At 53.8% G+C, this 27684-nt stretch overlaps 12 protein-coding genes across 12 annotated transcripts; 4 read left to right on the forward strand and 8 right to left on the reverse strand.

Annotated features, from left to right (window-relative positions):
* Positions 1–735: 735 nt before the first annotated feature.
* On the reverse strand, positions 736–2463 carry CTAM01_06383 (uncharacterized protein; the record flags this gene model as incomplete). Its single annotated transcript, XM_060522410.1, has 2 exons — positions 736–1065; positions 1156–2463. The coding sequence occupies 2 exons, from the start codon at positions 2461–2463 to the stop codon at positions 736–738; spliced, it is 1638 nt and encodes a 545-aa protein (XP_060383138.1).
* A 2394-nt stretch (positions 2464–4857) lies between these two features.
* CTAM01_06384 (uncharacterized protein) lies at positions 4858–5752 on the reverse strand (the record flags this gene model as incomplete). Its single annotated transcript, XM_060522411.1, has 2 exons — positions 4858–5167; positions 5496–5752. 2 exons carry the CDS (start codon positions 5750–5752, stop codon positions 4858–4860), a joined length of 567 nt encoding a protein of 188 aa, XP_060383139.1.
* Positions 5753–6645: 893 nt separating this feature from the next.
* Positions 6646–7668, reverse strand: CTAM01_06385 (uncharacterized protein; the record flags this gene model as incomplete). Its single annotated transcript, XM_060522412.1, has 1 exon — positions 6646–7668. One exon carries the CDS (start codon positions 7666–7668, stop codon positions 6646–6648), a length of 1023 nt encoding a protein of 340 aa, XP_060383140.1.
* A 638-nt stretch (positions 7669–8306) lies between these two features.
* On the reverse strand, positions 8307–9086 carry CTAM01_06386 (ATP synthase subunit D; the record flags this gene model as incomplete). The annotated part of the gene is made up of 4 exons (XM_060522413.1): positions 8307–8336; positions 8390–8476; positions 8536–8931; positions 9078–9086. 4 exons carry the CDS (start codon positions 9084–9086, stop codon positions 8307–8309), a joined length of 522 nt encoding a protein of 173 aa, XP_060383141.1.
* Positions 9087–9602: 516 nt separating this feature from the next.
* On the reverse strand, positions 9603–10390 carry CTAM01_06387 (NAC domain-containing protein; the record flags this gene model as incomplete). The annotated part of the gene is made up of 3 exons (XM_060522414.1): positions 9603–9921; positions 9982–10040; positions 10151–10390. The coding sequence occupies 3 exons, from the start codon at positions 10388–10390 to the stop codon at positions 9603–9605; spliced, it is 618 nt and encodes a 205-aa protein (XP_060383142.1).
* A 957-nt stretch (positions 10391–11347) lies between these two features.
* CTAM01_06388 (ribosomal protein L14) lies at positions 11348–11920 on the reverse strand (the record flags this gene model as incomplete). The annotated part of the gene is made up of 2 exons (XM_060522415.1): positions 11348–11662; positions 11792–11920. The coding sequence occupies 2 exons, from the start codon at positions 11918–11920 to the stop codon at positions 11348–11350; spliced, it is 444 nt and encodes a 147-aa protein (XP_060383143.1).
* A 922-nt stretch (positions 11921–12842) lies between these two features.
* CTAM01_06389 (uncharacterized protein) lies at positions 12843–13297 on the reverse strand (the record flags this gene model as incomplete). Its single annotated transcript, XM_060522416.1, has 3 exons — positions 12843–12941; positions 13000–13112; positions 13165–13297. 3 exons carry the CDS (start codon positions 13295–13297, stop codon positions 12843–12845), a joined length of 345 nt encoding a protein of 114 aa, XP_060383144.1.
* A 1128-nt stretch (positions 13298–14425) lies between these two features.
* CTAM01_06390 (uncharacterized protein) lies at positions 14426–15000 on the forward strand (the record flags this gene model as incomplete). Its single annotated transcript, XM_060522417.1, has 3 exons — positions 14426–14437; positions 14495–14827; positions 14908–15000. The coding sequence occupies 3 exons, from the start codon at positions 14426–14428 to the stop codon at positions 14998–15000; spliced, it is 438 nt and encodes a 145-aa protein (XP_060383145.1).
* A 1120-nt stretch (positions 15001–16120) lies between these two features.
* On the forward strand, positions 16121–20773 carry CTAM01_06391 (uncharacterized protein; the record flags this gene model as incomplete). Its single annotated transcript, XM_060522418.1, has 3 exons — positions 16121–16943; positions 16993–18253; positions 18313–20773. The coding sequence occupies 3 exons, from the start codon at positions 16121–16123 to the stop codon at positions 20771–20773; spliced, it is 4545 nt and encodes a 1514-aa protein (XP_060383146.1).
* Positions 20774–21392: 619 nt separating this feature from the next.
* Positions 21393–21937, reverse strand: CTAM01_06392 (uncharacterized protein; the record flags this gene model as incomplete). The annotated part of the gene is made up of 4 exons (XM_060522419.1): positions 21393–21451; positions 21520–21552; positions 21620–21726; positions 21852–21937. 4 exons carry the CDS (start codon positions 21935–21937, stop codon positions 21393–21395), a joined length of 285 nt encoding a protein of 94 aa, XP_060383147.1.
* Positions 21938–22686: 749 nt separating this feature from the next.
* CTAM01_06393 (uncharacterized protein) lies at positions 22687–23492 on the forward strand (the record flags this gene model as incomplete). Its single annotated transcript, XM_060522420.1, has 4 exons — positions 22687–22910; positions 22993–23008; positions 23164–23300; positions 23351–23492. 4 exons carry the CDS (start codon positions 22687–22689, stop codon positions 23490–23492), a joined length of 519 nt encoding a protein of 172 aa, XP_060383148.1.
* A 2104-nt stretch (positions 23493–25596) lies between these two features.
* On the forward strand, positions 25597–27258 carry CTAM01_06394 (uncharacterized protein; the record flags this gene model as incomplete). The annotated part of the gene is made up of 1 exon (XM_060522421.1): positions 25597–27258. One exon carries the CDS (start codon positions 25597–25599, stop codon positions 27256–27258), a length of 1662 nt encoding a protein of 553 aa, XP_060383149.1.
* Positions 27259–27684: the final 426 nt, after the last annotated feature.

Consider the following 27684-nt stretch of genomic DNA (forward strand, 5'->3'; position numbering starts at 1 on the left):
TCGGGTAGCATATTTTACGTGGGAATGAGGCCCGGGTATGCATTTATTGGATGGATTGGATTTTGACGACTTTTGCATTTTCCCCCTTCCACTTTGAAACCGGGGCTTTCTGCATGGCCCCTTTTTATGACAACATTTGTTCTCATGATACCTTTAGAGTTTATATGAACTAGAACAAGATCCAGAAGGAAGAAATCAATCGAATCTAGATGAAACCATTGTCCTGAGGTTTTTGAAAGTTTAATGACACTCAAACGCTCGACCTCCTCCCTGTCCGACACAGTATCCTACATCCCAATTCTCACATTCAGGCGAGCGGTACGCAATGAATTAAGTGGGAACAGTCACGAGGCACCGCACGGAGAAGACCGCGTTTGGAAGAATGGATGGAAGAGCATAACTGACTTGTCTTTTCCACCCTTTCTTTGGGAAAGAATGATAGACGGTGTAGATCTACCGTGGAAGAAGCGAAAAAGAAAACCAAGCACTGCGAGAAGAAGCGAAAACGGACTGTCCAAACCCTATTCCGCTCCTCCTCCCTTTTTAAATCCAACAGAAGTCTGGTAAGCTAGCCGTCTTCACCACCTCGCCAAGGTACGCCGATATCCCATCAGCCGAAATCGATCACGACTCGCAAGTGAGTGAGTGAGAGAGAGAGAGAGAGAGAGGGAGAGACAGAGGGAGGGGGAGAGAGAGAGAGAGTCGAGCCTGATTCTCACCTCCCGCTCTGGGGCATTAGGACTGCGGCGGTTGCTGCTGCTGCTCGTCGTCGCTACCCGAGCCCGAGCCGGTGGCTTCCCGAACAATGAGCCCGCCAAGATACTGGTGAGAGGGGCTGTTGGCGATCTGGGACGTGGAGCTGGTTGACGTCGTTGAGGATTCTTGCTCCCCTCCTTCTCCTTCTTCCGCTGCGGCCTTGCGCGTGGGTGAGCCGGGGGAGATGTCCTGGGTGGTGCGGGCCTGGCGCGGGCGTGGGCGTTGCGGGATCGAGGCATCCCGGGCACGTACATCCTCCCGTTCTCTTCGACGTCTTAGCATCTCCGCATAAGCCTGCTCTTGATCAATCTGAAGAGAAAAAGTTAGCAAATGAAAAACTTGGGAGGCGCATTTTTGGTGGGAAGGGGGTGGGGGGGTGAAGGGTTCAACGGGACTTACCTCGGTCACGGTCTCCACGTCTAGTTGAGGTTCTCCCTCGTCCGAGACGTCAATTTTATCATCTTCTTCCCCGACTTCTTCTTTTTCTTCCTCGTCACTGTCAGAGACCTCCTCTGGATATACGGTATAATCTGGGTTGCTGTCTTGCAAAGGACCGAAGCAGTCCACGAGCCAGTCGTCAAAGGACTTTGCGGTGGTGGCAGCAGCCCCCTGGGTGGTCGTTGTCTCTGGCCATGCTGTGCCATCATCCCATTCCTCAGGGATCCAACCGAGGAATTGACGCATCTTACCGCGTATACCGAATTGTTTCCATGGGTGGGGGGGCAATTTCATATGGGCAAAGTAGGCTGGTACCCCTGCCTTGCCAGCTTCGGTGTGCTCCCAGACATAGGAGAACAGGTGGTCCAACATGACGACTCTGGGCGTCGGGAGATCAAGGCCGTTGTTGCGGAGAGTGAGGAAGACGTTGCGAGGAAAGATGTCGGGGACGGACACGCCCAGATGCATGCACACAACGATCTGACCGAGGAGGCTCTTGATGGCGTCCAAGCATACTTGGCGATCCAGCGGCAGCATCTTGGCCTGGCCCCTGCCCTCCGCTTTGTGATCGCTATGAAGCGAAACATCCCTGCCTAGCGGCGGCTGGAGGTATCCGGTGTTACGGTCGCGAGTGCACATGGCCTCAATCGAAAGGCCTTCAATGTACTCGATGAGAATGAGGCCGACCCAGGCGTCCGGGGACGAATCGCTGTTCAAGGCCTTGCGGTTGGTGACCCAGCAGCCATAGTATTGAGCAGTCATGTGAGGGTGTCCGGACTTTCCTTTCTCGTAGAGGAACTGGTACACCGCGGCCTCGCGGCAGAGCTCGCTGTACGCGACGGTGGCATCGTCAAAGGGGGGTTCGTTGGCCAGGTCGAGTCCGCCGCGCATGGGATAGAGCCGGGGGTCGAATACCTTTGCGACGACGAAGTTGTCTGGTCGCCTTACCTTGCTCTGTCTGGGGAAACTCGGAAAGGGTGCATGCTTCTTGACGTCGTTGCGGTCCGTAGGTGCTTGAACGACCTTGCAGAGCAGAATTTGAGAGCCGACGTGTCTGCCGGCTCGCAGCGGCTCCACGATCTTGAGCTGAGGCTTCTTCGGCTTGAGCTCCTCCGCTGTGGGCTGGAGCGAGCGCGGTTGGTAGTCGTCTTGGAAGGGCGGGAACTTCCCCGAGCCAAATGGCTCCGATGGGTCATGGGGGACTAGGTCGAGCTTCTCTGCGTGCGCATATCTTCTGGCGGCTGCGTTACGGATGGCCAACTCATTCATGATGGGTAGAGCGAGAATAATGCCAAGGGCAAGTGTAAATCGCTTCGACAGTAGACGGTGGTCACAAGGTGTGGAATAGTGAAAGGGAGAGAAGGCCGAATGGCCGGCCAAGTCGCCAACTGAGTGACAGAGAAAGAATCTGCCAATTCAACTTGTGCGAACAAGATGGTGGGAGAGTTACGGGGCAGAAGTGATGGTTGCTGCCGGACTGGGGTGGACGTTGGAGGAAGGATTGCCGTTCGGGGTGTTGTTGTGGGAAAGGGTGAAAAGAGAGGAGGGGAGAAGGCAAGAGAAGGAGAGCTGCTGAACGAAGATAGATAAACCTGACCGGACATAATTTGGTGGAGATGCCTGTGAACATGGACGCAAAATTGTGCTTGGAAGGTGGTATAAGCTGCAGGTGACGCTCAAGTCCTCTATTCTCACTGGTTCTATCATGTCCTCGCGAAGAGTCTATGAAGAAAAACTCAGTAAAAGAGATTCAACGGGCAAATGTTCGCCGGCCGCTTTCAATTGTAATGTTTGGGTTTCCCGCATACATACCAAGCTGCGAGATGCCATCCGGGTGGCTACAGAGGTGGTGCAGATGGCTCTCCGCTGCATCGATATCATCTCCTCTCATTACCTTCAGTACAAACGCCAAACAGAAACAAATCGAGTTACGTTGATCGTTCTCTTCTTTCGAAGCTCAGTGAACCGGCTTGCATGTGACGCTGGCTTGTGGCCCATGGCCTTCTTCCAAATCTTCTCCTTACTTGCTTTTGGTCGTCTTCCATCTTCGCGCTATAGGCCAACAAGGATATCTGCGCGTGAGCACCTGGAATACGGAAAGCGGGCGTAGGAACAGCAGCGTGTATGAACGCGAAGCAACAGGAAGCAAGTATCCTTTCTTTGGTCTGCAGAATGTGAAGTATGGTCATGCTAATGTGAATATATTGATCGGCCCCCGAATAAGGTAGGTAGAGCGCGTTTAATTTACTTCACCTAGCAGCATCCAGAGAACTCTCCTACTTCTCGCTTTGTGATGCCAAGGAAGCCGCGAAAGCGGCCCACATCATACTCACAAAGTTGGACGCATACCACCAACCTGCAAAAAGACAGGCTCGCCCATTGATGCGCCGAGGGGGAATCGAACCCCCGGCTCCCCGACGCTGCTGGATGGCAACGGAGAATTTTACCACTAAACCATCGGCGCGATTCGCTCTATCGAGTCTGTTGTGGATACGTGTTGCGAGGCCAGGGCAGAATCATGTTGGGGATTGCGGATGTATTCTGATGAGAAACCAGACATCAAAAGGCAATTTTGCATTTTCGTGAGTCGCCCAGTCTCCGCCGGGTCCACCGGACCCCACCACACCCATCTGTAAGGTGGGGTCGTCACGGACCTGTAGTGTAGCCCTCTGGGGCCCGCTTCGGCGTTTGTGGATCGCGTTCCACCCGGGGCGCTGCAACACTAACACAACCTCAATCGGTGCTCCGACCGTGCTTGACTTTAATCTGACATCTCCCATCTGACGACGAGGTAGCACGCCATCATCTCGACCTGACCCTTCTGTTACTTGAGACATGTCCAGTGATACAGTTGTATATGTAAGTTACCTTATCCAGGCGTTCCGAGTAGCCATGCCATCAAATCACCATCCACTCCGCCAGCTTTAGAAAGCTCCGCCGCATGCGTCGGTGGTCGTTGGGGAGAACCGGGTTGCACAAGGAGATCTCCCGCCTCGATCCCGCTGCTGTCTGGTAACTTGGGTCAAGAACCATAACACAAGGTTCCTCGCGCATGCATATATTGAGGCTCGGCGGGAAACTCAAGTCATCCTTCACTTCCCGTCGCGTCCCCTCATCGACGACCATCATTTCTGCACTTGTCGCCATTTGGCCCATCGTACCTACCAGACACTCGTGATAGAATCAGGCCTGTGTCCGGTGTGTCACAATTATCTGCCCCAAGATACTCGCCTTCGGTGTAAAATAGAGGTCTCACTCGTGTCGCGTGGACCACGTAATCCTAACCTAAAGCGAAAGTGAAGGTTAACAAAGTAGACGTGTCGTAGATCGTTGTGTTCCATCGCCGAGCTCAATCCTCCGGTAAAAGGCTTGCATCCCCATTATCACATCTCACATGCATCACTTGGTCTCGTGTCAAAGTTATTCATCAGGCGAACGTGTCTTTTATTCGCATTTCCTCAAAATCCGTCTGGTGTCGCGATTCCAAGCCGTCCTATGTAGTCCACCGGGTTTTCTCAATCCAGCACTCCTTCCTAAACCCCTCGTCTATCCCAAGCCGGAACCCGAAAAAAACAGAAAGCCCAAGAAGACCCGCCAAGAAGAGAAGACAGTCCAACCAAAAGAGTGTCGAGTGTGCCCAGTGTACATGCGTGTAGTGCTTCCTTAGAAGCCGAGGCCGTGCATGATGTCAGTCAGGCTGTTGTAGGTCTCCATGCTGGCTCTGGCCTGCATGTCGAGAAGCTGGCTGATGGTGGCCAACTCCTCCGAGATGTCAGCGGCAGCAGTGCCAACATTGTTGGCGGTGTCCTCCTCAGAGTCCTCCTGGCCAAGGTTGGCCAAGCCAGTGGTGCTCTTCTGAGCAGGGGCAGTCGAGGCATTGGCCTCCTCGACGCTCCGAAGGAACGCCTTGTCATGGTAGCGCTCGGCAAAGCGCTTGACAGACTGGCCCATGTACTCAATGTTACGTGCAGTGCTATTGTATATCATTAGTTTGTATTCCTTCCCCAGGGATGCGGTTTCACACGTGAAGCCGCATGAGAACATGGAGGATAAGAGTGATCAGCAAAAATGAGGAAAACTGTAGACCGTGAGAGAGCTACGGCTGATAGAAGCTCAAGAACTGGAGTGGTGAATAGATATGAGAGGAAATATAGACAACAAGAGGATGTGGTTTCACTCATAAAGCCGCATGAGAAAATAAAGAACAAGAGCAGTAAGTAGAAACGACAGGAATTAAAAATAAAGGAAACGGCAAAATTGACAGAAGGTGAGGTGATGAGATAATAAACAGCACTGCTTACCGGTTCGCAACAAGCTTGTTGAGGGCGTCAGACAGCATCTTGACCTTGGCATCACGGTCGCGCTCGTAGATGTAGTCGGACATGCTGGCGCGCTTGATGCAGGTGGTGCGGAAGGCACGGTACTCAGAGAAGACCTTGGACTTGAGGGCTCTCTGCTCAGGAGTCTGGTTGGCGAGGTAGGTTCGAGTGCGCTGAGTGTTGGGGTTGGTCGAGTACTCGCCTCCCTTGCGGCGCGCGTCACCGTTTTCACCAGCCATTGTGAATGTCGGTATTGGGTGGTTTGATTGATTCAAGGGGATAGTTGGTGATTTTGATTGTCTGGGATCCGAGAAGTGAGGTATTCTCGCAGATGGGTTGTTGTGTGGGTGAAGAAGTGGAAGTGGTGGGTGGAGGAGAGAAGAAGGGAACAAATAAGTCGACCGACAGACGGAATAAATCTGGCGCGTCACCCAGGCAGTGAGATAAATGTACTCACAAGGAAGGTGCAGAAGGAAGTAGAAGGAAGGAGAGATCGACTGCTAAAAGAGGGAATAAAAGAGTGGGATGTGAATAGTTGCACGTGTGTGGGCGGTGAGTGAAGCCTCAAGATGTTATTTTTCGCTACTTAGAAAAAAGCTGGTCATGTGATTGTAATATTCTCAAAGAAGGGCCTCCTAAAGAATAATCGATACCTGCCTTCAATATAGCCCCTAAATACGGCAGGTACCTTGCGATTCCCAGACCATCTGAAGCTATGGGGTCGTCACTTGGGCCTTTCATGGTGCAGTGAGTGCCAACACCCAAGAGCCAGGCTCAACAAGGCGTCCTTACAACCACTGGAATTATCTCAAGCGAGATTATTGGATAGATTATTATATTAATGTAGACGAGGCCACCTGTCAGATGGATCTTAGCATCATTTGGTTGATCCTTTACCGATTTCATGAAGCAGCCCACTGCCAAGTGGGTGACAAAATCGATTTCCTACTATTCATCTTGACGAATACCCCTTTCACTACTCATATCATCATTACTACCCTCTTATATCAAAGTCCTTCTTATATACGTAGAGGAATGAACTTTGCAGGAGGGAAAGTTAGAAAGGAGGAAGAAAATCTAAAAAAGATAGTCTATCGAGACAGTGGGAGTACCCGAAACCTTCCCTCCGTCCTCACCCCCCAAGAACCCACCTCAACCCACAAACCATCTCCTCCTCCGCCTCGACAGCTCTCGCCAACCAAGGCGCCTTCAACCAAAACGTATGAGGCCACCCCCTCACAACCTCAACCCTCACCTCGACACCCGCCCCCGCAAGCGCCATCGCATAACAAACACCGTCAGAGTACAGCGTATCATTACTACAAACCTGCACCCACGTCCTCGGCAGCGCAGCCAGCGTCTCCGCACCGGCCTCAAGCGGCATCCTCTCCAGCCCGTCGCGCGGGACAGCGCGCGAGAAGACGCCCAACAGACTCGTGACGAAGGACGGCGAGGTGGAGGAGGTATACGCGTGTCGCAAGGAGGGAGGCACATAGTCCAGAGAGCTCCCGCCGTCGCTGGTGACTGGACAGCGTAAGAGGACGCCGTGGAGGGATCCGCGGGGCGCGGCTTGCGAGACGGCGGCGGCGAGCTGACCGCCGCTGGAGGAGCCGACGATGATGAGCTTGGTTGCGGGGGACGGGTGGAGGGCGCGGATGTGGTGGCAGGCGTCGAGAGAATCGGAGACGCAGGTTGAGGCCGGGGACGAGGGCATGAGTCTGTATCCTACCGAGTACACCGTCGCGCCCTCCAGGTCCTTGGCGATGCGTCTGCATGATAGCTCTTCGCTGTCTGCCTCGCCGACGTAGAGCCCGCCGCCGTGGTAGTAAATCACGACGATCTCGTCGCCGGTGTTGTTGTTGTCGGTGTCGTCGGTGTCGTCGGAGAAACGGAGGATCGGGATGGCGAACTGGTCTAGACTCGAGGGGGTCGTGAGTGGCTGTAGTGTGATGCTCGATAGGTGGTGGTATGGTGCGCCGGGGGCGAGCATTCGGGCGTTGAGCTGTCTGCATTCTTCCGCGTAGACAGGCTGGCGGTCGAGGGATGATGAGTATGTCTTCTTTGGGCCTTTGGCTTTGACTTCTTCCTCGAACGCTAGCCAAGTAGGATCTAAGAGAGGTGCCTCTTTGAGGATGAGACGGTCTAAGGAGGTCATGTTGAGTGAGTGAGATGTATGTGATTAAATAAGGACAGAAGAATTGAAGCGATCAAATGTAACAATTCGATAACGAGAGGCTCAAGAGCGAAGGTCACTACATTTGTACGCGGCTTTGGTGTTGAGATGCTTTGTGAGATGAGGTTAGACTCAAGGTCCGATAGTGGGGAAGTCGGGGCTTCCGGGCTGTTGTTGTCGCGACGAGATCCCGTTTATCCGGCCGTAGTTCCGGGGAGCCGGGCAGGTCGAGTGTGAGCTCAGCCCCGAGAACCAAACCAGGATATGTCAAAATCTCGGTACTCACCGCGTGCTTATGAAGTGACCGAATTCATAGCATATTGCTGGATGAGCTGTGCGAACGGTCACGCTGTTGGGCTTGGCGGCTCGGTGAACGGCCACCACTGCGGTTAGCGCCGAGGAGACAAACTCCGAACCGGAAAAATTCAACCGAACACCAGTATCCTTCAAACCGACTCTGCAGAGCTGGCGGCTCAGAATGAACGAGTACATCATAGGATGGGCAAGGCGCTTGGTACAGCAGGTCGATATTAATGTCCGTTGGGTTGATTCCCTCCCCTTGGACCGATCGCCTATCTACAATGCTAGAGTACACAAAGGGAATCGAAGAACGAACACGTCTATAGCACGGAAAGATCGCCGAACTTCTCCTGTAGGGGGTATTAGTATGCCGAATCATATCGGGGTCGTGCTTTGAACGTACCTTGTATCCCGGAACGGTCCAGCGGCCCTTGGAGACGAGCTGGGAGGTCTTCTCATCGATTGAGGGCTCGGCGGCGGCGACATCGTCCTGTAGTCATAATAAGCATCCGGCCATCCGCGTCCTCCACGTATTCCGGCGGTACGTACGACAGTGAGGTCCTCGAAGGGGCGAGCGGACTCGATGTTGGTCAGGGTCTTCTCGAGGTCCTTGAGCTCGAGGTCGACCTTCTGCTTGGTGGCCTCGGCGTTCTTGACGGCCTCGACCTCAAAGGCCTCGATGGCCTTGATCTGGCGAGAGACATCGTAGGTGGCGGGCTTGAAGGCGGAGAAGCGCTTCTCGATCTCATCGACGACGGCCTGGTTCTTGAGGATGGAGCGGTACTGAGCGAAGTCGACGGTCGTGGGGAGCTCCGACAGCTGCTGGACCCTGCGGCGGGCGTTCTCGTTGCGCTGCTTGAAAGCCTGGAGGGAGGCGGCGGTCTGGCCCTTGAGGCCGAGGGAGGTGGTGACCTTGGCCCAGTCGAGCTTGAGAGCTGCGCTTCGCTATTGCAGGACAAGGAGAGAAATTAGCTCAGGTGGCCCAGCTTCAAGGGAGCGGATGCGCGGATGCGCGACCCAATTGGCGACATGGGCGGCAATTGCATCAATCGGCGACGAGAGACGAGCGGACTTCGATGGGATACACGTACTGCGGCCATTTTGGAGGATTTGTTGAGGGTTCGGGGGAGTGGAGAGGGAGTTGCGTCGTCGTGAGGTTGATGATTGACTTTGCCGACCGGAGAGCAGAGAAAGAGCCGGGATGAACTGTGTCACGCGGATAATCACGTGATACTCATCCGGCCGAATGTACTGGGGTGTGGTTGGCCGCACGGGAACGAACGGTTCAATGGTGGGGCAAAGCTCCCGGCTTTGCGAATTCGGTCTGAGCCAATTCCCGCCAGATCGAGGGGTAGCTGTAAATTCAACCAGACGAGGCTGGGCTACAAAGGCAGGTATTACGAGCAGGAGTCAGCCCACGATGTCACAATAGCCAATCACGCATCACGTATGTCATCAGCGCGATATCCAGAGTGCAAGAAAGCGCCGATTATCATGACCTCTCATTGCGAAAGAGACTTTTCGGAGTCAACTCCCTGGGAATTGTACATGCCAACCCGTTCCGTCCTTTTTGCTGTATCGAGATTTTGAGAAACTACCTTTGACCGGGGCCGCCGCTAAATACTCAATGCCATAATAGAGTTAACGATATCGTTGTCGTTCTCCTTCAGGGCCTTGATGGCCTTCTTCCGGCTAACGTTGGCCTGGGTCATGACGAGCTCAATGTCCTTGTCCTCAATGCCCTCAGCGTCAACCTCCTCACCATCGTCCTCCTCCTCGTCCTTCTTGGCCTCGGCGTCAGCCTCGACGGCCTTGCCGTGGCTGGAGTGGTCGTGGCCGGCGTGGTCGTGCTCACCACCAGCAGCGGCGAGCTGCTGGGCGGCGGCCTGCTGAGCAGTGGCGTTGAGGTCCTCAATCTTGGCCTCACCGAAGACGCTTGAGTGCACGTGTCAGTTTCCACACATCGCATGACCCATGGTGCAGTATGCTACTTACATATAGGTGTTGCTGTTGGGGGACTTGTAGACCTCGGGGCTGTTGATGACGAAGAGGATCTGGGACGTGGGTCAGCCTTGTTCAATATGCCCCCCCGCATTGCGCCGTGCGTGCCACCACCACCACCACCACCGACAACAGCCACATCATATCATGCCAGGCAACTCACGTTCTTGGGGCGGCGGAGAGTGACGCGGGTGATGCCCTGCACTCTGGTCAGGTGCAGCTTCTCGAGAGCCTTGCGGGCCTTCTTCTCGTTGCGGGAGTGGATGACGGCGGTGGAGCCGGAGGGAAGGCCCTCGGCATCCTCGCCCTCAATCTCGGAGTCGGAGCTCTCGTCCTCGTGCTCCTCGACGGAGACCTTCTTGGTCTCGTCATCGGGAAGCTCTTCAACGCGGGGGTTGGCCATTTTGTCGACTGCTGAACCGAGGGAAGAAAAAAATTGTTAGCTGCGGGGTGCTTCTGGTGTGGTGGTGGTGGTGGGAGCTAGGATCGCGCGCAGAGCTGATTTGGCGAGCTCGGATTTGGGTGTCTGTGGGAAGGGGAAAATGCCAACTTTTCGCACAAAAATTCGTCGGTGCAGTCGCGGGTTCGTTGATCGGGCAATGGCGTCAAAAATCCGACAGAGGGACAGCAACACTTACCAAAGACTAGAACGAGGGATCGTTAACTCGGCGTGGGGGATTATGTTCGGTGGCTTTGTGGTTTGTAGGAAAGATCGCAGAGAAATTCTAGGGTTAGCAGCACCTACTGTGTTAAAGTGGATTAGGTAAGCAGAAGACAACCGCCTGCGAGTCTGCCAACGCTCCCGACCTGAGTGGCTCCCCCCAGTTCAGGTCCCCCGGATGGGACGCGGTGCACGCCGGGCATTTTGAGCCACGGCCGCCGCCTCAAGGAAATGGATGACATTCTGCCCGTCATTTCTACAAGGCTGAGGCAGAGCCTGGCCGTACATGGGCTCACTACGAAATCTGGACTTAACCGGAAGATCTAAAACTGCATTTCGAGAACCGACTCCTGGCCATGGCATTCACGTCAAGAATAGGCTCGTCATGAAGATTTACAGTGTCAAAAGGAAAACCGAAAAAAAAAGTCTTTACTCCGTGTCCCCGTCACGAGCCAACCAATCTATTTTTCTGATTGTGCCATGAATTCATTTTTGTCTCTGAATTTCCGTATTTGACGCCGGTCATCATATGATTGATGATGAATGTGACATACAGCCCTTCCAGTTACGGAGCAAAAGAGATGTGCAGCAACCCAATGCTGCGGTGATGCAGACCAAACCGGATCCCATGCTGTCACGCTCTAAACCAGCCCCGTAGTCTTCAAAGTCAACCCCATAGACATCCTAATCGTGAGTCCATTACGCCGAGGCCTTGACCTTGACCAGAGCCTTGCGCTCTTCGAAACGGCGCTGCTTCTTGAGGCGGAGAACCTTGAAGCGGTCGAAGTCGCTGAGGTTCTTTCTCCGCTCGATCTGAGTGCTGCGCTTGAACCAGTTGGTCTCCTTCCACTTCTGGTCGATCTCGGACTTCTCCCAGAACTTCTTGACGGTGCCGGTACGGGCGCCACGGGGCAGGTCGGCGACGACGAGCGAGGAGAGGAGAACGTTGGAGAGAGAGACGGGCTGGCGGGGGACGGCGAGCTTGGCGTCTGAGGAGGGGCCATCGACCAGAGCCTGCAATTTGGTATCATGTTAGTCTTCCAGGTTTCCTATATCGTCCACGGAGCGCGCGCTCGTGCGCCCAATTTCAAAAAAACCATTCGAATCGTATCGGGGGAGAGAGGAGGTGCTGTCGTAACGTACGCGCTTGTGGTCGATAATCTCGACGATAGTCGCAAGGCGGCCGGCGTAGGGGCCGTTGCCCTGGATGAGGACGACACGGCCGACCTCGACCAGTCGCCACTTAGAACCCTCGATGGTAGCGTCACCCATTTTGCTGGTCGGTCTGAAGTTGGATCGCGAAGTTAGAATCGGGGTTGCGGATTTCGTGGTGTTGCGTCTTGCTTGTCTTGGAGGGGCGCGTCAACTTACCAGACGTCGAAGATGTGCTGCTGGTGGTTAGTGGTGGATGGAGTTCGAAGTCACTTCGGCACACTTCTTTTTTTTTTCCCTGGGAGGATGGTGCGACTTAGGGCAAGTCAGAAAGCCGCAGTGAGACGGATTTGCTGATTAACCGAGCCGAGTTCCTCTCTTCCCAAAACCGCTTAGCTGGGGCGGTCAGTGACCACTCACCGCGCAGGCCCCACCGACGACAGAACTTTTTTTTCCCATTCGCATAAAGGTGCAGCTTGCTGAGCTCTCCCTTTGTTTTGTTGATCTTACTCTTCATCAGCTTCGAGGTGCTCAGAATTTGGCATCTGTCTAAGAAGCTGCAACAGAACACAAGGTACGTTCACATCGCCCGAAACACCCCCTATTGGAATGATGAGAAAAATTTGCGATTGATTTCTTTCGGTGGCTCTCTTTCGCCGGAGTGGCTATATCGTCTGAATATATGATATTCAATTCTTACATATTCTGACCTCCAAACCCAACAACACCTCTCTGTTCTCTGAATCTTTGTCTGGATATGTTTGACTAATTCAACATTCAGGTATGACCACCAGTATAGACGACTTAATAGTAAAGAAAAAATATGATATGTAAACGTCTACGTTCTTGAATCCTAGTGTGTTGCCCGTTCTTCATGATTAATTGCGTGAGCACGATCTTTCAGACTGCCTCGCAACCACCGTGTAAACATCACTGGAAAAGTGTTTTGCCTCATGACTTTTGATATTCATCCTATGAACTCATGTATGCTGGTGCTACCCTGCCAACGCCGGACCGAAAATCATATTTGTGCTTCCCATGTCTATTTTCCAGCCTTTTGCTTCAGGCGGAGCTCGTCCTCCTCCTGGAGCTGCTTATCGATCTCGGCGCCCCTGGAAGGCTTGTTACCGTGCAGCTTGGCCTGATTGCCAATTAGCACTGATTCTTTCATGCGCGGAGGGCTCAGGAATGCTACTTACGGGGAGTGTGGCGTCCTCCTTGCCAAGGCGGGTCTCGAGGGACTCTTCCTCATCACCTTCCTTGTTCTTCTTCTCCTCAGCAGCGAGTCTGTTGGCGATGGAACGCTCATCCTCTGATTGACTATTAACAAATGCAAAATCTCGGCCGCTGTACGGGCAACTTACTGGAGTCTGTCGCCAAGTGAGAGTGTTCCTTGCCCTCGTGGAAACGCTCGGCGTTGTTGGTCTCCTCCTTAGCGTTTCTCTGATCGCCAGCCTCGTAAACGGCGCTGTTGCCAACGTTTGAGTTTCCAGACATGATGATGGTTGTTTGGTTAGTGAGGTGGGATTTGAAGGTATGTTTACTGCTAAAGAGCAAGGACGGTGTGTTGTTTGATGAGAGTGATTGATGCTTGGATTGAGAAGGGAGCAAAGAAGGCTTGTGTACAGCAGGCGAGCTTTCTATATGAATGGGAAGGAAGCTGTCTTAGCTGCACTTGCGCAGCGACCCCCCTCCGGTACATCTACGTCATGACGTCTCCAGCGCCGATTCTCAGCTTAGACGGGCAAAACTCCCTCCTACGTCATGCAATTGTCATTCTCCGCAAAAAAGCCATGACAGATCTGCTCATGCCACATGGAAAATCGGCGATGCACTTGGGACGGAGAGTAGTTGGCGGCTCTGACTTTACGGCGCATCTTCGTTGCCAATTTTCAGCCCTGTCTTTGATGCTGAAGCTGAGTGAGCTTGAGTTCAGCCCATCGCCTGCCTCAAGTCTGGCTACCCCTGCTCCACGGTCGATAACGAATGAGCGCGAAGGTCCAAGATCGATATTGACCTAGGCACCTTTTCTTCTTCAGCTGTTGATTCTTTCGGCAAGCCTCTCATCTGTAAATAGGAGCGTTGAAGGTGAATCTGCCTGGTGCATTGAAATCTTACCCCGCCAGTACCTTCCCTGACGACCGACCAGTCACTTTCGAGCTTTGCACTGTGCGGCACCCTGATCGCGTGCTGCATATCCTGTAAATCTAGATAGGTAGTGAGATCAATTGCCCTATTGCTGTGGGAAGGCAACATGACATAGCAGAGGACCCATCGGAGCCGCGCCCCTGATCTATTCCGTTACGAAAAAAGCCAAATCGATGCCCAAGAGGCTCCAGGCCCATCCAAATGACAGAGTGAGGGGTCCCAAGACGTGATGCTCCATCGCTGTGCCTCCTGTGGCCAGTCCCAGGTGCATGGGGCCAGGGGTCAAGCGCGGCAGGCCCCGTCAGTGCGCTAATCCGGCATTGGCGTCTAAAACTAAGCCGCCCGGCTAAATGACGTAAACCTGATAGCTCCGGAGCTCCAGAGCTCCACTACCGACTTCATCGCATCACGCTGCACGAAGCAGAGCTCACGCAAGACAAACACACCACCAAAATAGCTCCCCAACGACCTGCCACAATGTTCGGATTCGTAAGGCTGCTCAATTGTACCCGATACAGATCAATTGACCACTGACACACACTGTAGCGCAAGACCCTCGACATCGTCACTGTCTTCCACAAGGCGAGCTCCCCCGCCTCTGTGAGGGTTGTCAACCTCCTCAAGCAGGTGTCGGCCAACGCCGCCGCCGGCGCGACTGAGGACCAGGCCAGCGACCACAGCGTCCAAACGAGCCCCAAGACGTCCCGCGCCGACTTTGAGCTCAACATCACCGAAGACCCCCCAACAGCCGACCAGGTTAAGACCATCCTGGAATACGTCGGAAAGAGCAAGATCCCATCAATCATCAAGGGTGCTTCCACTGAGCAGGATGCCCTGAAGAAGTTCCAGCAGAACGCCGAGGTTTTTCAAAGACCCGTGGTATGTGTTTCCTCCCCAGAGCTCGTGGTCCTCTTCAAACCTGTACTTTGAGAACAAACCTGGCTGACTGAGACATACAGACTGTGGATTGGAACAACGGCAAGGCTGTCTCTGGTGAGAGTGAATCTGAGATTCTCAAGATGATTAACGCCTTGAGCAATGAGAAGAGCTGAAAGAAGAACGCTCTCTTCAGATGTTTCAAAGCAGCTCCTTTGTCCTTGTTGTCCAGATACCTGCGTTCTCATTCCCCCAATGGTACATTAGTAGTTGAATGATGAATATACTCTTCTCTCTTCTATGCCGTGTAAAATATCGTCCATTGCTTCCATCAAGCCCAAATTTAGCTCGTAGCTATTGCTGTAGGCTGCCGTCAATCTGTTGATAGCTGTCGGACGAGGATCCAAGTTGAGTTCCAATGAGTACTATGTTCCTGCAATAGTGCTCGTTCACGCTGATGAGCAAAGCCTTACCTCATATGCAAGCACTGCTACCTCAATTCTCCAGGACCAACGATATCCCATCTTATTACTGATCCTCAATGGAAGTGTGCTGCATCAACTACATTTATTCGTTATCAGGAACAAATGAGTAAGACTTGTTTGTCTCTATGGACATTACAATGAGGGGCATGATGACCTTGGGAAAGATGCCAGACGGCTGAAAGAAGAGAACACTGGCTCTTTTCATATCAAGTTCCTGTGAAAGGAGGGGAAGAAGATCCCGGCTACCCACCTATACAGCAAATTGTGTCTACACATCAAGTAGGAGTCGTCGCAACAAAAGGAAGACCCAGGAAGCTCACGCGATTACCATGTGAGAGCCGTATCTGGTGTACTTACTAAAAATGTAGCTGCCGGGAACTATGTTGCTGCCTGAGTCCTGCTTCCTCCACTTCACCGATCTAAGAGGTGTCACTCTGTGAACGCCTGAATATTTCGTTCTTCTGGTTGATGCTACTGCTGCTCTCATCTACAGGCAGGTGCACCCACCCATGATTCCTTCCCAACAAACATCTCTGGGACCTGCCTCCTTCCTTCCAACCTCTCTCCTGCTTCTTTTTTTTTCATTTGCCTTGTGAGTCTTGACCTTCTCCCTCTCTCTTCGTCCCAAAAACAACAACACCACCCATTTCATCGTCTCTTCTCCCTTCCCACCACCAAATCAATCCCTCTCCTACTCCAAAATCGCCACCAGAAATATTCTCATTTTCTCTACCTCCATTGCCTCCGAGCCCATCACCGCAAGCCTATCATCCCGTTGCCAAACGACGTTGGATATACGCAGCTTTGCAGTATGGCTTCTAACATCCATGGAGGACCTGGCTCCTTCCAAGATCAGCGCTTCCCCAGGAACAACGATCACGATAGTCGCGCTACGATGGCAAACTCTATGCCTACCAAGCCCTCCTCTCATTACTACCCCAACGGAATTCCCGACGGCTACAAGATGGTCGGTACCAAGGAGGCAGAGACGCCTAGACTTTACATCGAAGACAATCTTCCGATCGCCTTCTACAACCAGCCGACGAAGGAGGTCAAGGCTATTTTTAGCACCAACAATGGCGAGTTTCCCACTCGCGGTCTCAGCCACGTCCTCCCAGTACGCCAGATTGATTTATGGAGCGCTGAAGAGCTCCAGGAGAGGGCCAATGCCATCCGCAAGAAGCATTGGAGTCACATGAAGTCCATGCCGCAGCTGGAGTTCTGGGAAGACTTGTATGATTATTTCGACTGCTATGACATCTACTTCCAAGGCGCGATGAACCTTTGGAATCTGATGCTTCATCTCTACCACGAAAATCAATGTCTCGTTCGCAACCTCCATCAAGAAATCGTTGCAGAAGTTGGTCACTGGTGCGACGAATGGGCTGCAAAGAGCGAGAACAAGAAGAAGCTGCTAGACTTCAAAGAATTCCAGGGCGACGTTCTCAATCTGCTGAGCTCAGAGGATCGCGTTGACCTCCAGGGATTGCCTCCTGTCAGCATGGAACTTGTCCGCAATGCTCTGAAGTTTCGACATGATCAGCTTCTAGGCAAGCCATGGGCTCAACCAGCCTTGTACCCGCAAAATAGCCTCGGGTACCAGTGGGAAGGAGGCACACTGCAACATTGGCTTGGTGAGTTGACTCTGTTACCTGTTGAAAGCGCCTGACCTAACCTTGTCAGCGGGTCAACCCGTTCAAGATACTCCTAGTGGACTTGCCCCAGCATCAACCGCCCCAAACCTGACGAAGGGCAACCCCGACTCCCCACTGTCTCAAACGAGCCCGGCTGCCAAAGCCTCGCCTCCGAAGCCATTGATCGTGAGCGGTACATCTAGGCAAAATTCAATCGACCATCTCCATCACGATGTTGCCACGGCTGTGAATCGCGTCAGCTACCCCGAGGGTACCCCAGCGGACAACCGGCAGACCTTTTCGGCAAGTCATGGCCATGGTAACGATGATTCTCGTCAGCTGCCTGGTCGTTTGCTTCCCAACGTTGCGCAAACGAATCAAACTTCGATATCCAGAGGCGAAAATGCAGGTCCGGGAGGATCCACCTTTTACCCTCATGCTATTAGACCTGATGGTCATCCATTCAACACGCCTTTCACTACAGGTCCACATGGTATGCCTCAGCCCTATCTTGGACCCGTTAGCCCCCTTCATGCTCCCTCTCATGGACCCTCTCGTGGACTTCCTCATGGGCCTCCTCACGGACCCATGGAACCTCCTGCTGGTCCTGGAAATCGCCGTTACGGCCCATCCTCGCAGGTCCTTCCGTCTCCTCAAAGACCTAATGACAACCGCTTCAACAAAGCTGGGCATTCGGCGCAAATACCGGGCTGTGTTTCCGTGGGCGGCGCACAGCGTGCTCAATCTGCTGCTTTTCCTGGTGTGGCACCTGAGCCGGTTTCCTTCCAGAGACGCAACGACAAGCGGAATGCATCAACAGACCCTCACTTTGGCCAAGCAGGCGACCGCGGTTCGCAAATGGGCCATCCGCGATTTGAGACAAGATTCAACCCGCGAGCAGCGCCTAACTCGAACGGCTCATCTCATCAGCAGCAGCGCCACCGTGGCGATTTCAAAGGATGGGAGAAGGTCCACAATGCAGATGACTCGATTCATGGGCCCGTTTTCCGTCGTTCTCCAACCAAGGAGAATCGCGCCCGTGCATTATCCCGTTCTTCCGCGTCTAGACAAACTTTCACTTGCACAAATCAACATGAAAAGCTTGGCGATAACAAATGGGCCTATGCGCCTTGCGAGTGTCCTTCTTGCGAGGCTCGTGAACGATCTGTCTTCGTTCAGCTCACCTCTCATCTAATTAGAGATGACCTGTCTGAAAAGGTCCATGCTGTGATGTCTCGGTGGGGAGAGGTTGAGAAAGTCAACAGATTGGCTCTCAAGGACCAGAAAGATTACCCCAACTTCTTTGTCAGGTAAGTGGCAACATTCATCCAGGCTAGAAATTCTACTGATATCAGGTGCTCTCATTCAGATTCGAAGATGGTTCTCGCATCACTGAGATTGCAAGCGCAAAGGATATTGAGTGCCCAGAGCTTCACTGTATGCTCCAGACGCGACCTATTCACCATACGCGCTATGGAAGCTTGATGTATTCCAAGGCCAGCAGGGACGCGAATGAACAGCATAGAATCCCGAAGTCGTACGAAGGGTCTCAGCAACCTCGGGCTAGCAACCAGGCTCCATTCACTCAGAGTCAGTCCCTATCTGCTCGTATGGACTCTCGATCTCAACCAGTCTCCTTGGAGCAGTATATGATTCCTCGTCCACCAAAATCGCAGGGCAAAGCAGTACATGGTTCTCAGTCCGAAGCGGTACCTGATTCAACTGTTCCACTGCCCACCGCAGACCAAGTTACTCTGCTGCAGGGTAAAACCGAACTGCCCGAAGGCGTCAAGCCGACACAAGCCGATGCGACTGGTGATCTAGCCTTGCAACAGTCAAGTGAAGCCGAGTCGCAATCGAAGCCGCCTTCCGAGGAGGTTATTCCCGATGAAGAAAAGACAACCAAGCATGACAGCCCTCGGATTTCCAACAGTCCATGCAAAGTCATTGTCGTCAACTTACCGGCGACACCTCAAAAGCTGACGAAGACTTCGATGGACACTGAGGTACAGGGAGAATCTGACTCTTCTGGCAAGGCTGTCTTTACTCCGGACGACAGTGAATCGGTAGCCTCTCCGTTCAAGAAAAGCCCCCCTGCCTCTCCCAGTGAGAAGGAACACAAATTCGGCGCTCTTCGTGACCAGGGACCATCTGAAGAATCTGCGAAGGTTATACCTCACGTCTCGCCTGTCCCGGAAGAAGGAGTCATAGCCCCTGAGCCTCTTGCGCAGAGTCCCACGTATGGCAAGGGAAAGTACAGGAAGGTTTTTTCTCACAGAGATACCAGCAGTGTCGAGGTCTTCGACGTGGTGCCTCACATGCCAGGAAGAAGTAGCTCTTCGTTCCTCAAGACTTCGTTTCCTGACGAAGATGGGCCTAGCGATAGCCTTCGCTTGAATTCTGGACATGCACTCGACAGCTTGATCGATGCGGGCTTAATCTCAGGGGTTCCAATCACCGCTATGGCCGACGATGCTTCAAAGAAGAAGACCAAGAGAAACAAGAAAAAGAAGAAGAAGCCGACATCAGGAAGTCAAGATGAGTCTCTGCCCATTGGCGACGCCTCGACTGTGGCCGCCGATGATAAAACTCTTCATATCCCGGCGGAAACCCAGACTGGTGCATCAGAGACGGCCGACATCATCACGAAGGCCAGGGATATCGTTGCAACAGAAGCGTCTCCAGGAAAGTCAAGTCTCCCGGAGCCGCCTAACAAAAGCTTTCGAGCCAACGCTGGCGGCTCACTTCGAATGCCGAAGAATCGCAACAAGCAGCCGGCTCAGCTGAACATTGCTGTACGAGAAGGTTCTAGTTCTGGAGCAGCCACCATCCTAAAGGAGGCCCATGTCGTCGACGGCGGTCTTCCATCTGCTGCGAGTACTTCACAGATGAGCTTCACCACAGCCCAGGAAAGCTGCTCTGGCAACAGCTCGCCCAAGGTCTTATCGACCCCAGCAACTCCATCGTCAGCCAGGACGCCTGAACCGAAGTTTTCACCAGAAACGTCCGTGGTTGAGAGCGAAGCGACGGCAAAGTCAACCATGCAACTCAATCCAAAGGCAAAGGAGTTTGTGTCGCCTGTACCGCGCCCTGCTTTTCATAGGGTGAAGCTGGCGCCAATTCCATTGGTACCGATCCCAGTGAAGACCACTCAGCATCAACGCAACTTTTCTCGCAGTTCATCGGTCACATCCCGAACTCTCACTCCAGGACCAACGCCTCCCAAAGCTCAAGCTGAACAGTGTCAGGGACATGGTGCTGGAGATGGCGTCGACAATGGAGTGAGTTCTACAACTGGTGAAGTGCCAGTCCAAGATGAAGGCACGCAAAATTCGGCACCCGAGAGCATGGCGAAGGCAAAGCAGGACCACCCCGCTGAAGGTGGTACGCCCGTCCCACAGCCATCAAATGCTAGCAGTGGCAACGGTCAAAGACAGCGTGCGAAGAAGGGCGCTAGCAAGAAAAAGCAGCAACAGCTTAGCAGCGATCGCGAACAGCACGGGCAGCATCAACAGGGTAAGCAAGAACCGCAGAAGAACATCCCTTCGCCTAAGAAGCAAAATAAGCACGTCCAGCAACCGCAACATGCCCCTGGGACGCACAACAGAAAGCTTTCTGTTGCAAGTAAAGACGACTTCCCGTCCCTGCCGCCTGCTCCCTTGCCTGCTTCCAGCCTACCTGCGACCAGCGTCTGGGGCAAAGCGCGTGCAACATCAACTGCTACAAAGAGCAGCACCACCACTCCTACCAGCAGCATGAGCAGTGAGAACAAGACCAAGGACAAGACATCCTCGGGCGCGCTCCCTCAGGAGGGCAGTGGCAAGCATTAGACAAGGATGTTCGATGTTTGGGGGGAAATGATTTGGGCGCGATACGAACAAATACGGAAAGACGGAAGCATATGTGACAGGACAGGGTTGACTAAGAGCTTTTCTGTAGATTGGAGAGCCTGTTGGGGAGGTATCTCAGAAGCAGGTGATGGGGAGGATTTGAATTCGTTCCTTGAGAAGGATTTGTGTTTGAGTGATACCCATAGCTCGCGCTTGTGGCTTAGTAGTTGCGAAGAAATAGAATGAACATTGCTCGGAAGACTCTCTATCTGATCGTTTATTGCTTGAATGCTTACTTGGGTGGTTGTGAGCCCCGTCATAGGTGACCTGAAGTGAACTTGTCTTCTCCCAGAGCCTCGTCTGATCAAGGGCACAGTGAACATCCCGGGGGACGTGGACACTATCCAGCAGACCGCATATGGGATCGTCGTAGAAATGGTACTTTGCAAACACAGATAACCCCGAACTGTTACCATGGCGCCTAGTTTCATTCATCGGCAGCTCGCTGAGTTCAGTTTCAATACAACTTTCGGCTCGTCATTCTCAACAACATGGTGATGGTACAAAAGGTCCTTGTTTGAGTCTATTCGTTCAATTGTCCCCGCCCGGGTTTATACGTTTATGCGCCGTTCTTCACCAGGGTCGTAACTGTGTCCTCGATCTGCTTGTCCGACAGGCCTTTTGCGGAGCATGTTAGCTACTGAGCGTCCTCGAGAGATTGAAGGAGGGAGGAGGGTGACTCTCACCTTCCAGCGACTGGCTCTTTTCAACGCCGAATTCTGTTTGAGGAAGAGTACCTAATCAGCATTCGGTATTCATTCTGTATCATTGGGAAGTAGTTCTGACCGTATCTCGCGTAGATCTTGGGTAGTGTGCCGGCGGCCTCGCGGATGAGGATGGGAGTCTGGGGGTTGTTCTTCTTCATCGTGGGGTAGGCTCTTGCGACGAAGTTGCTATTGCGATGAGGGGTTAGCGGGGGATCGACGTGATGCGAGATGTTGGTGTCGTCGTCGTTGGGAGGTTTCGAGGTTGGGGTGTACATGCGCTGAGCGTGTGTAGGGAAGTCGAGGAAACGTACCGGGTCGCGGCGCTGTGCTCGCCCGTCTGGCAGAAAAGGAAGCGCACCTCCTTGAGGGCCTTTGTGAATGCGTACTTGCTCGACATCGTGGCTGGGGCTGCGCGAAGGAGGTGCGGACGGGCGGCGGTTGGGTCAATTGGCGGGATTCGGATCGATTGGAGGAGCCTCTTTGCTGGTGGACGGACTGGCGAGGATTGAAGTTAACGAGGTGCTCACGGTTCGAGGTGGGCCAGGGAATTTTGCATAAGGCGGTCGGGAACTCAGGATTAGCATAACTTGTCTAATTGGGTATTACTGATTGGTTGGACTCCTGGAGCTGTGGACTTATGCATATGCACAACTCAACACCCCCGATCTAGGGGCCGTTTTTCAAGGTACGCAGCTACAGACAGGCGAGTATTACGTAAGGTGCTAAGGTTCAAATGGAAATTGGAAGGTGAGGTCGACCTGGTCAGTGCTCCCGCAGTCAACTTTTTTTCCCTCGACGGGTTGTCCCCGCTTATCTCCGGTTGACGGACGCTGTTTGCTCGCTGAGAGCTGCCGTGCGCCTTACCTCTTAGTGCACCGTATGCGCTCGCTCGTGCTCCCGGGCCAAAAAAAGCTGCCCGCTCATCTTCGGACGTCCCAAACCTCAACGCATCTGCGTCTCTCAACCTCGCCTCAACCTCTCCCCTCCATCCCTCCCGTGCGTCTATCGAAAGGAAAACCCTCTCCGCTCCAAACCACCTCTGCCTCCGCGTGAATTGAGATCCCTTCTCAATCGATCCTCCGAACCCGAGTTTCCGACGACATATACACACGAAAAGAAAAGCTATAGCTTTGACAGTTCGTCACAATGGCCCCCGCCAACAACTTCTTCAAGGCCGCGCGCCCTGCCTTCCGCCAGCAGGTCTTTGCCGGTGCCCAGATCCGCAACGCTTTCCGCACCTCCCAGTTCCGCGCCCAGTTCCGCGAGAGCTCCAAGAGATGGCAGAGCTCGACTGCGTCCGCCGATGCCCAGGTTAGCTGGTTCAAGCGCATGTGGGACAGCCCCATCGGAATCAAGACGGTGCACTTCTGGTGAGTAGACTGTCCCCGACATGCGATACAAAGGCTTCGCATGGTATTCTTTTGACATGTCCGCTGACTCCGATGGTCCCAGGGCCCCCGTTATGAAGGTATGAAGTCCTGGTAGCTGAAGGTACCTCCGGGTATCTCCCTTGCAGATGTCCGGTCGCGATGTCGGAGGTCGATATAGACCGGACGAAGAAATACCCGAGAGGATTGACAATGCCTCCATGGAACGAATGCTGACTGGCAACGCAATACACAGTGGGCTCTCGTTCTTGCCGGTGTTGCTGACTTTGCCCGTCCCGCCGAGAAGCTGTCTCTCACCCAGAACGGTGCCCTGACGGCCACTGGTATCATCTGGACCCGTTGGTGCTTGATCATTAAGCCCAAGAACTACCTGTATGTCATGAAGGGTCTCACAAAGGGAACGTGTCAACTAACCTGTCCAGTCTTGCTGCTGTCAACTTCTTCCTCGGTGTCGTCGGTGTCGTCCAGTGCTCCCGTATCCTCATGTGGCAGCAATCTCAGAAGAGTGTTGGTGACTTGGCCAAGGATGTCAAGGAGGACGTCAAGGAGGCCGTCTCTTCCTAGACCTAGAATCGCAACTGCCGAGCAAAGTGGGGTACATTAAGGGGTCCATGGGAGGGACGAGGTAAAGTTGTAGCATGGTTCCAAACTGACGTACCAGCTGCGGCCACGATCCAGGAACAGTCGCGGAGGCAAGAGGAGACGGCGCAGAGCGCTTCGGACTACCCACCCTGTCATGTCATGTCATGCATCAGACACGTCACGCTCCTCAGATCTGGTTCCTAGACACTTCCTTTTTCTAATTCGATATACAACAAGGCCAATATTTCACGGCCCAAAAGATTGCAAGAGAAAGAAAGCAAACCGCGTTCTGACTCGAATTATGCGTTATGGTCGTTGTGCCGTATGTGCTTTGGCTGAAGAGTATACTCTACACGGAACAGCAAATGGATCCCCGCGGTAGCATTCCGCGATTCCCCGCGTAGTAACGTGACCAAAAGACGGGTTGATAGCTAGCTTGACCAGCGTACCGCCAGTATGGATCCTCGACGGAAATCCCGAGACATCTGCGCCATTGTGTCATTCGAGCTGTGTGCGACGTATTCGCCCAGGCACCCCCACGCAAGCTCCCGAACCAGAGTCGAGGTCTTGATTGAACCCTGATTTCGAGCGAGGAGACTTGGCCTGGCCTCTGTTCATGGGATTTCATCTTATTACTAAGCAGCTCGACTATGGAATACAACCTTGGCTGATATGACAGTTGGTGGCCGGGCCGTGTACGGAGCGGAACCCCCCTTGCACGGGTACCAAATCCCAACGCCGACGACATCTTCGGCAAGGGCGTCTCTCGGGGAATCTTGGGATGCCGAATCGCTCTGTTTGAAGTGGCAAGCTGCTCAGGCAGCAAAAACTGACCCCGCCAGCGACGATATCAACAGCACGTCGGACTCCTACCTCGATGGACTACATGCCCGAAAGGGCCGGCTGCATATGCGGGCATATGGGAATGCGTTAAGAGGTCCTATCAACGGATCAGACTTGAGGCCACTACTACTAGGCTCCCCGAATCGGCGTGGCCGCCGAAGACGAGTAAGCTCGCCGACCTGCCCTAATGCCATGAAACCCTTGGCCTTCCATCGCTTACGTGGAAATGGCTTTTTGTCTTTTATTTGTTCTACTCCCTCTGTCTCCCTCACACACCGCCGCGACCGTCTGGGACTAAAACCATATGGCCATGAGGGCAAGATGGGAATTGACAATGCGGAACTTGGCCGATACGGGCAGCTAAGATACGCCAGGTGGCGCATCAGTCCCACGCGAAAGGTACCAAGGGGCCCTTCACCGTCCTTCATAGGAAGCTGGACACGTTTCTTTTTCCGACTCACTTTCAGCTTGCATACCCGTACTTCGTACCTACTCCGTACCCATAACCAACGTCCAATATTGCTCGGGTCAGGGTCTCTGTTCGACAATGAATCGAGCCAGCCCACATGGTGGTTGGAATAGGGTTGCTGACACCACGCTGGCAACATTGCCGGGTCGTTTGGCTTGTGACTTGGCTGCTAAGCGCTTGAATAATTGGCCCGCAACAACATGTCTAGTTCCCGAACCCCCTCAGTCTCCTTGACGTATGGTACATGAGCCACTGCGTCGGACCCAGCATTTCGGCCTTCGAGGCCGATGATATGCATTCTCTCGGAGGTGATGTCATGGTCCTGGCTTCGTTCCTGAATACCCTGGCGGGCCCCTCTCCGTTGAGGAACCTAGCAAGGCTGAAATGGAAAAGAAGGAGGGGGAGGGGTCTTTGTTGGATGGCAAAACGACCAAAAGACGAGTCGTTGGAAGCTGAGTGTCTGCCACAATGGCATGATACACGACTCGGTGTCCCGCAGAGATCTACGTGTGCCGCCAGTCGGGCAGGATCTGATTCTTGAAACCCGATTCAGTTACTGTACCGCAATTTTGCCGGTGTGCTGCGTATGTTTTCCGAGGTAACGTTCGTGCTGCCGGGTTCGACAACTGTGGGAACACCCCCCGGAACCGGGAGAGTGAACCGTTGTGTCGGGATACCCTCCAACATGGTTCCAGGTTGTGTATAACAACCCACTGCTGCGTCGTTGATGTGCTCGTCCACGAGTTGAGTAAGACTCGATATATCGACGCAGACATGACGAATAGCAATAGCAACGACAGCACCAATGGCCTGGGGGAAGTGGTCTTCAGAGCCGAGGAGACTGCCCGTCAACTAGTCGACTTGGCTAACGCTACCAAGACGATCCACTTACAGACGCGAAGACAGATGAACCAGCTCCAGTCCGAACTATACCGCACAACCACCCTATATAGACTTATCTACAACGACCAAATCTGCCACCTCGAGCCATCATCAACCACATTCCGCGGCCTCGCGCCGGTGGACCTCAACATCTGCAGATATTCCTTTAGACGAGCCAATGAGACCCTCCGCCTCTTTCAACAGAGCCCGGTGACGGCGGGGCCGGCAGAGACATCCCTCGCAAGCCCACAGTACCCGAAACTCCTCCTCGAAACCCACAGGCAGGTGAAAGCTCTCAACGACGAGATCCGCGCCGACGTCGTGCTCGCCATCAAGCGCGTGCTCAACCAAGACCTCTTCAGCCGGGACACGCGCGCCGTGCAGCTGCGCGATATCGCCGTGGGGCGGGACCCGAGTCTCGAGCACGATATCTGGCAGATTCGAATCCAGAGAGGGGATGCCCCCTTGATCGCAAGCTTGCTCCTCGCGAGTGATGATATGTGTCATACCCCTGGCGCTGACGGAGTCGACGGCGTGTCTGTCACGGCCTCGTGCCTGCGGTTCCGCGACGCGAATACCATTGTCGAGACAAGGGCCATGCCGCGGGATGACCCGGATATATGCCGCAAAACGCTCAAGCTCGCTACCTTACACGCCGCGCGGTCGCCGTACCTCCTCCGCTGCACGGGCTTCCGGGTCCTTACTCAGAACCGGAATCAAGACAGGGAGCAGGACGCGGATCAGCGGCTGGAATTCTTCTACGACGCCTCCCCGCTGCGCGGCTGCCGCAGCGCGGAGATCCACAGACTGTCGGAGCACCTCGGCTCGCCGACGGGTCACTTCACGCGCGGGCGGCGGGAGGCGGCGGCGAGGATCCTCTCGGATAAGATCCGGTTTGCGGGACAGCTTGCGAGGGCGGTGAGCGAGCTTCATGCTGTTGATCGGGTGCATGGCGCCGTGCGTGCTGAGAATGTGTGGTTTGGGGTCAGGGGCGGGGAGTATGAGGCGAAAGTGTCGGTGCCGTTGCTTGTCGGGGCTGGGTTCGAGGAGGGGGAGGTGAGGCGGTGTCGGGTTCGTGGTGGCGGTGAGGATCGTGGTGATGGAGGAGAGGCGCTGGAGGAGGGTAAGAGGAGGGATATATTTGCGTTGGGGGTGTTGTTGTTGGAGATTGGGCTGGGGCGGCCCATTACGGAGGTTGCGTCTGCGTCTGCGACTTCGTCTTCGTCTTCGTCTACGGCCTCATCTTCGGGCGGTTCTGGTTCTGGTGTCGGCGTTGGTGCTGTCTCTGCGGCAGAGCATCTTGGGACGTTGAATACGGTCATGGGTGGGAGGTATACGGCTGCCGTGCGGGCGGCGTTGGATCCGCGACAGTTGGCTGTCGCGTTCTCAGCCATGGATGTAGGTGGTGGAGCAGAAGGAAGAGGAGGGGGCGGCGAGAACGAGGATGAGGACGAAGAAAAGAGTTTGTTTGGTAAGAGTGGCAGTTGCGGACTGGATCGGGCTTTCAGGGGAGTCGTTGTCGATGAGTTGTTGGGTGTTGTTGGGAGGGCGTGAGGAACGAGGAAGTGATGCTTGGGGAGCTCTGGGTTCTAGGGTCTATTTTGGATGGGCTGGTCTGATTGAGGTCTACTGACATTCCAAGCATCAGACCCAGGACTGAATTAGTACTTAGGCAATGGCGATCATTCTCATTGAATGTCAAGATGATTCTGAGAAGTTGGGCGTGAGACTGGGGTCGACGTCGAATGCAGTCAGTTAATCACGGGGTCAAAGGTAGGAGATACTGGCATACTAAAACTTTTGATTGATAACTCTCCTTCCACTACGACGTGGAAGTAATAGAAGAAGCAATTGAAAACTACTTAACCTTTTTAGAGGTCGTACGCTCTGGTTTGCCCGATTCTTGCAGGGCCAGTAGTGCGAAGGCCCAATACATGATAATCATGCGGTCAATTTGGCCAGACTATCTTCCACGATCAA

This window comes from Colletotrichum tamarilloi (genome assembly GCF_030869305.1).
Source record: "Colletotrichum tamarilloi strain Tom-12 chromosome Unknown Scaffold_17.1, whole genome shotgun sequence".
Taxonomy (NCBI): domain Eukaryota; kingdom Fungi; phylum Ascomycota; class Sordariomycetes; order Glomerellales; family Glomerellaceae; genus Colletotrichum; species Colletotrichum tamarilloi.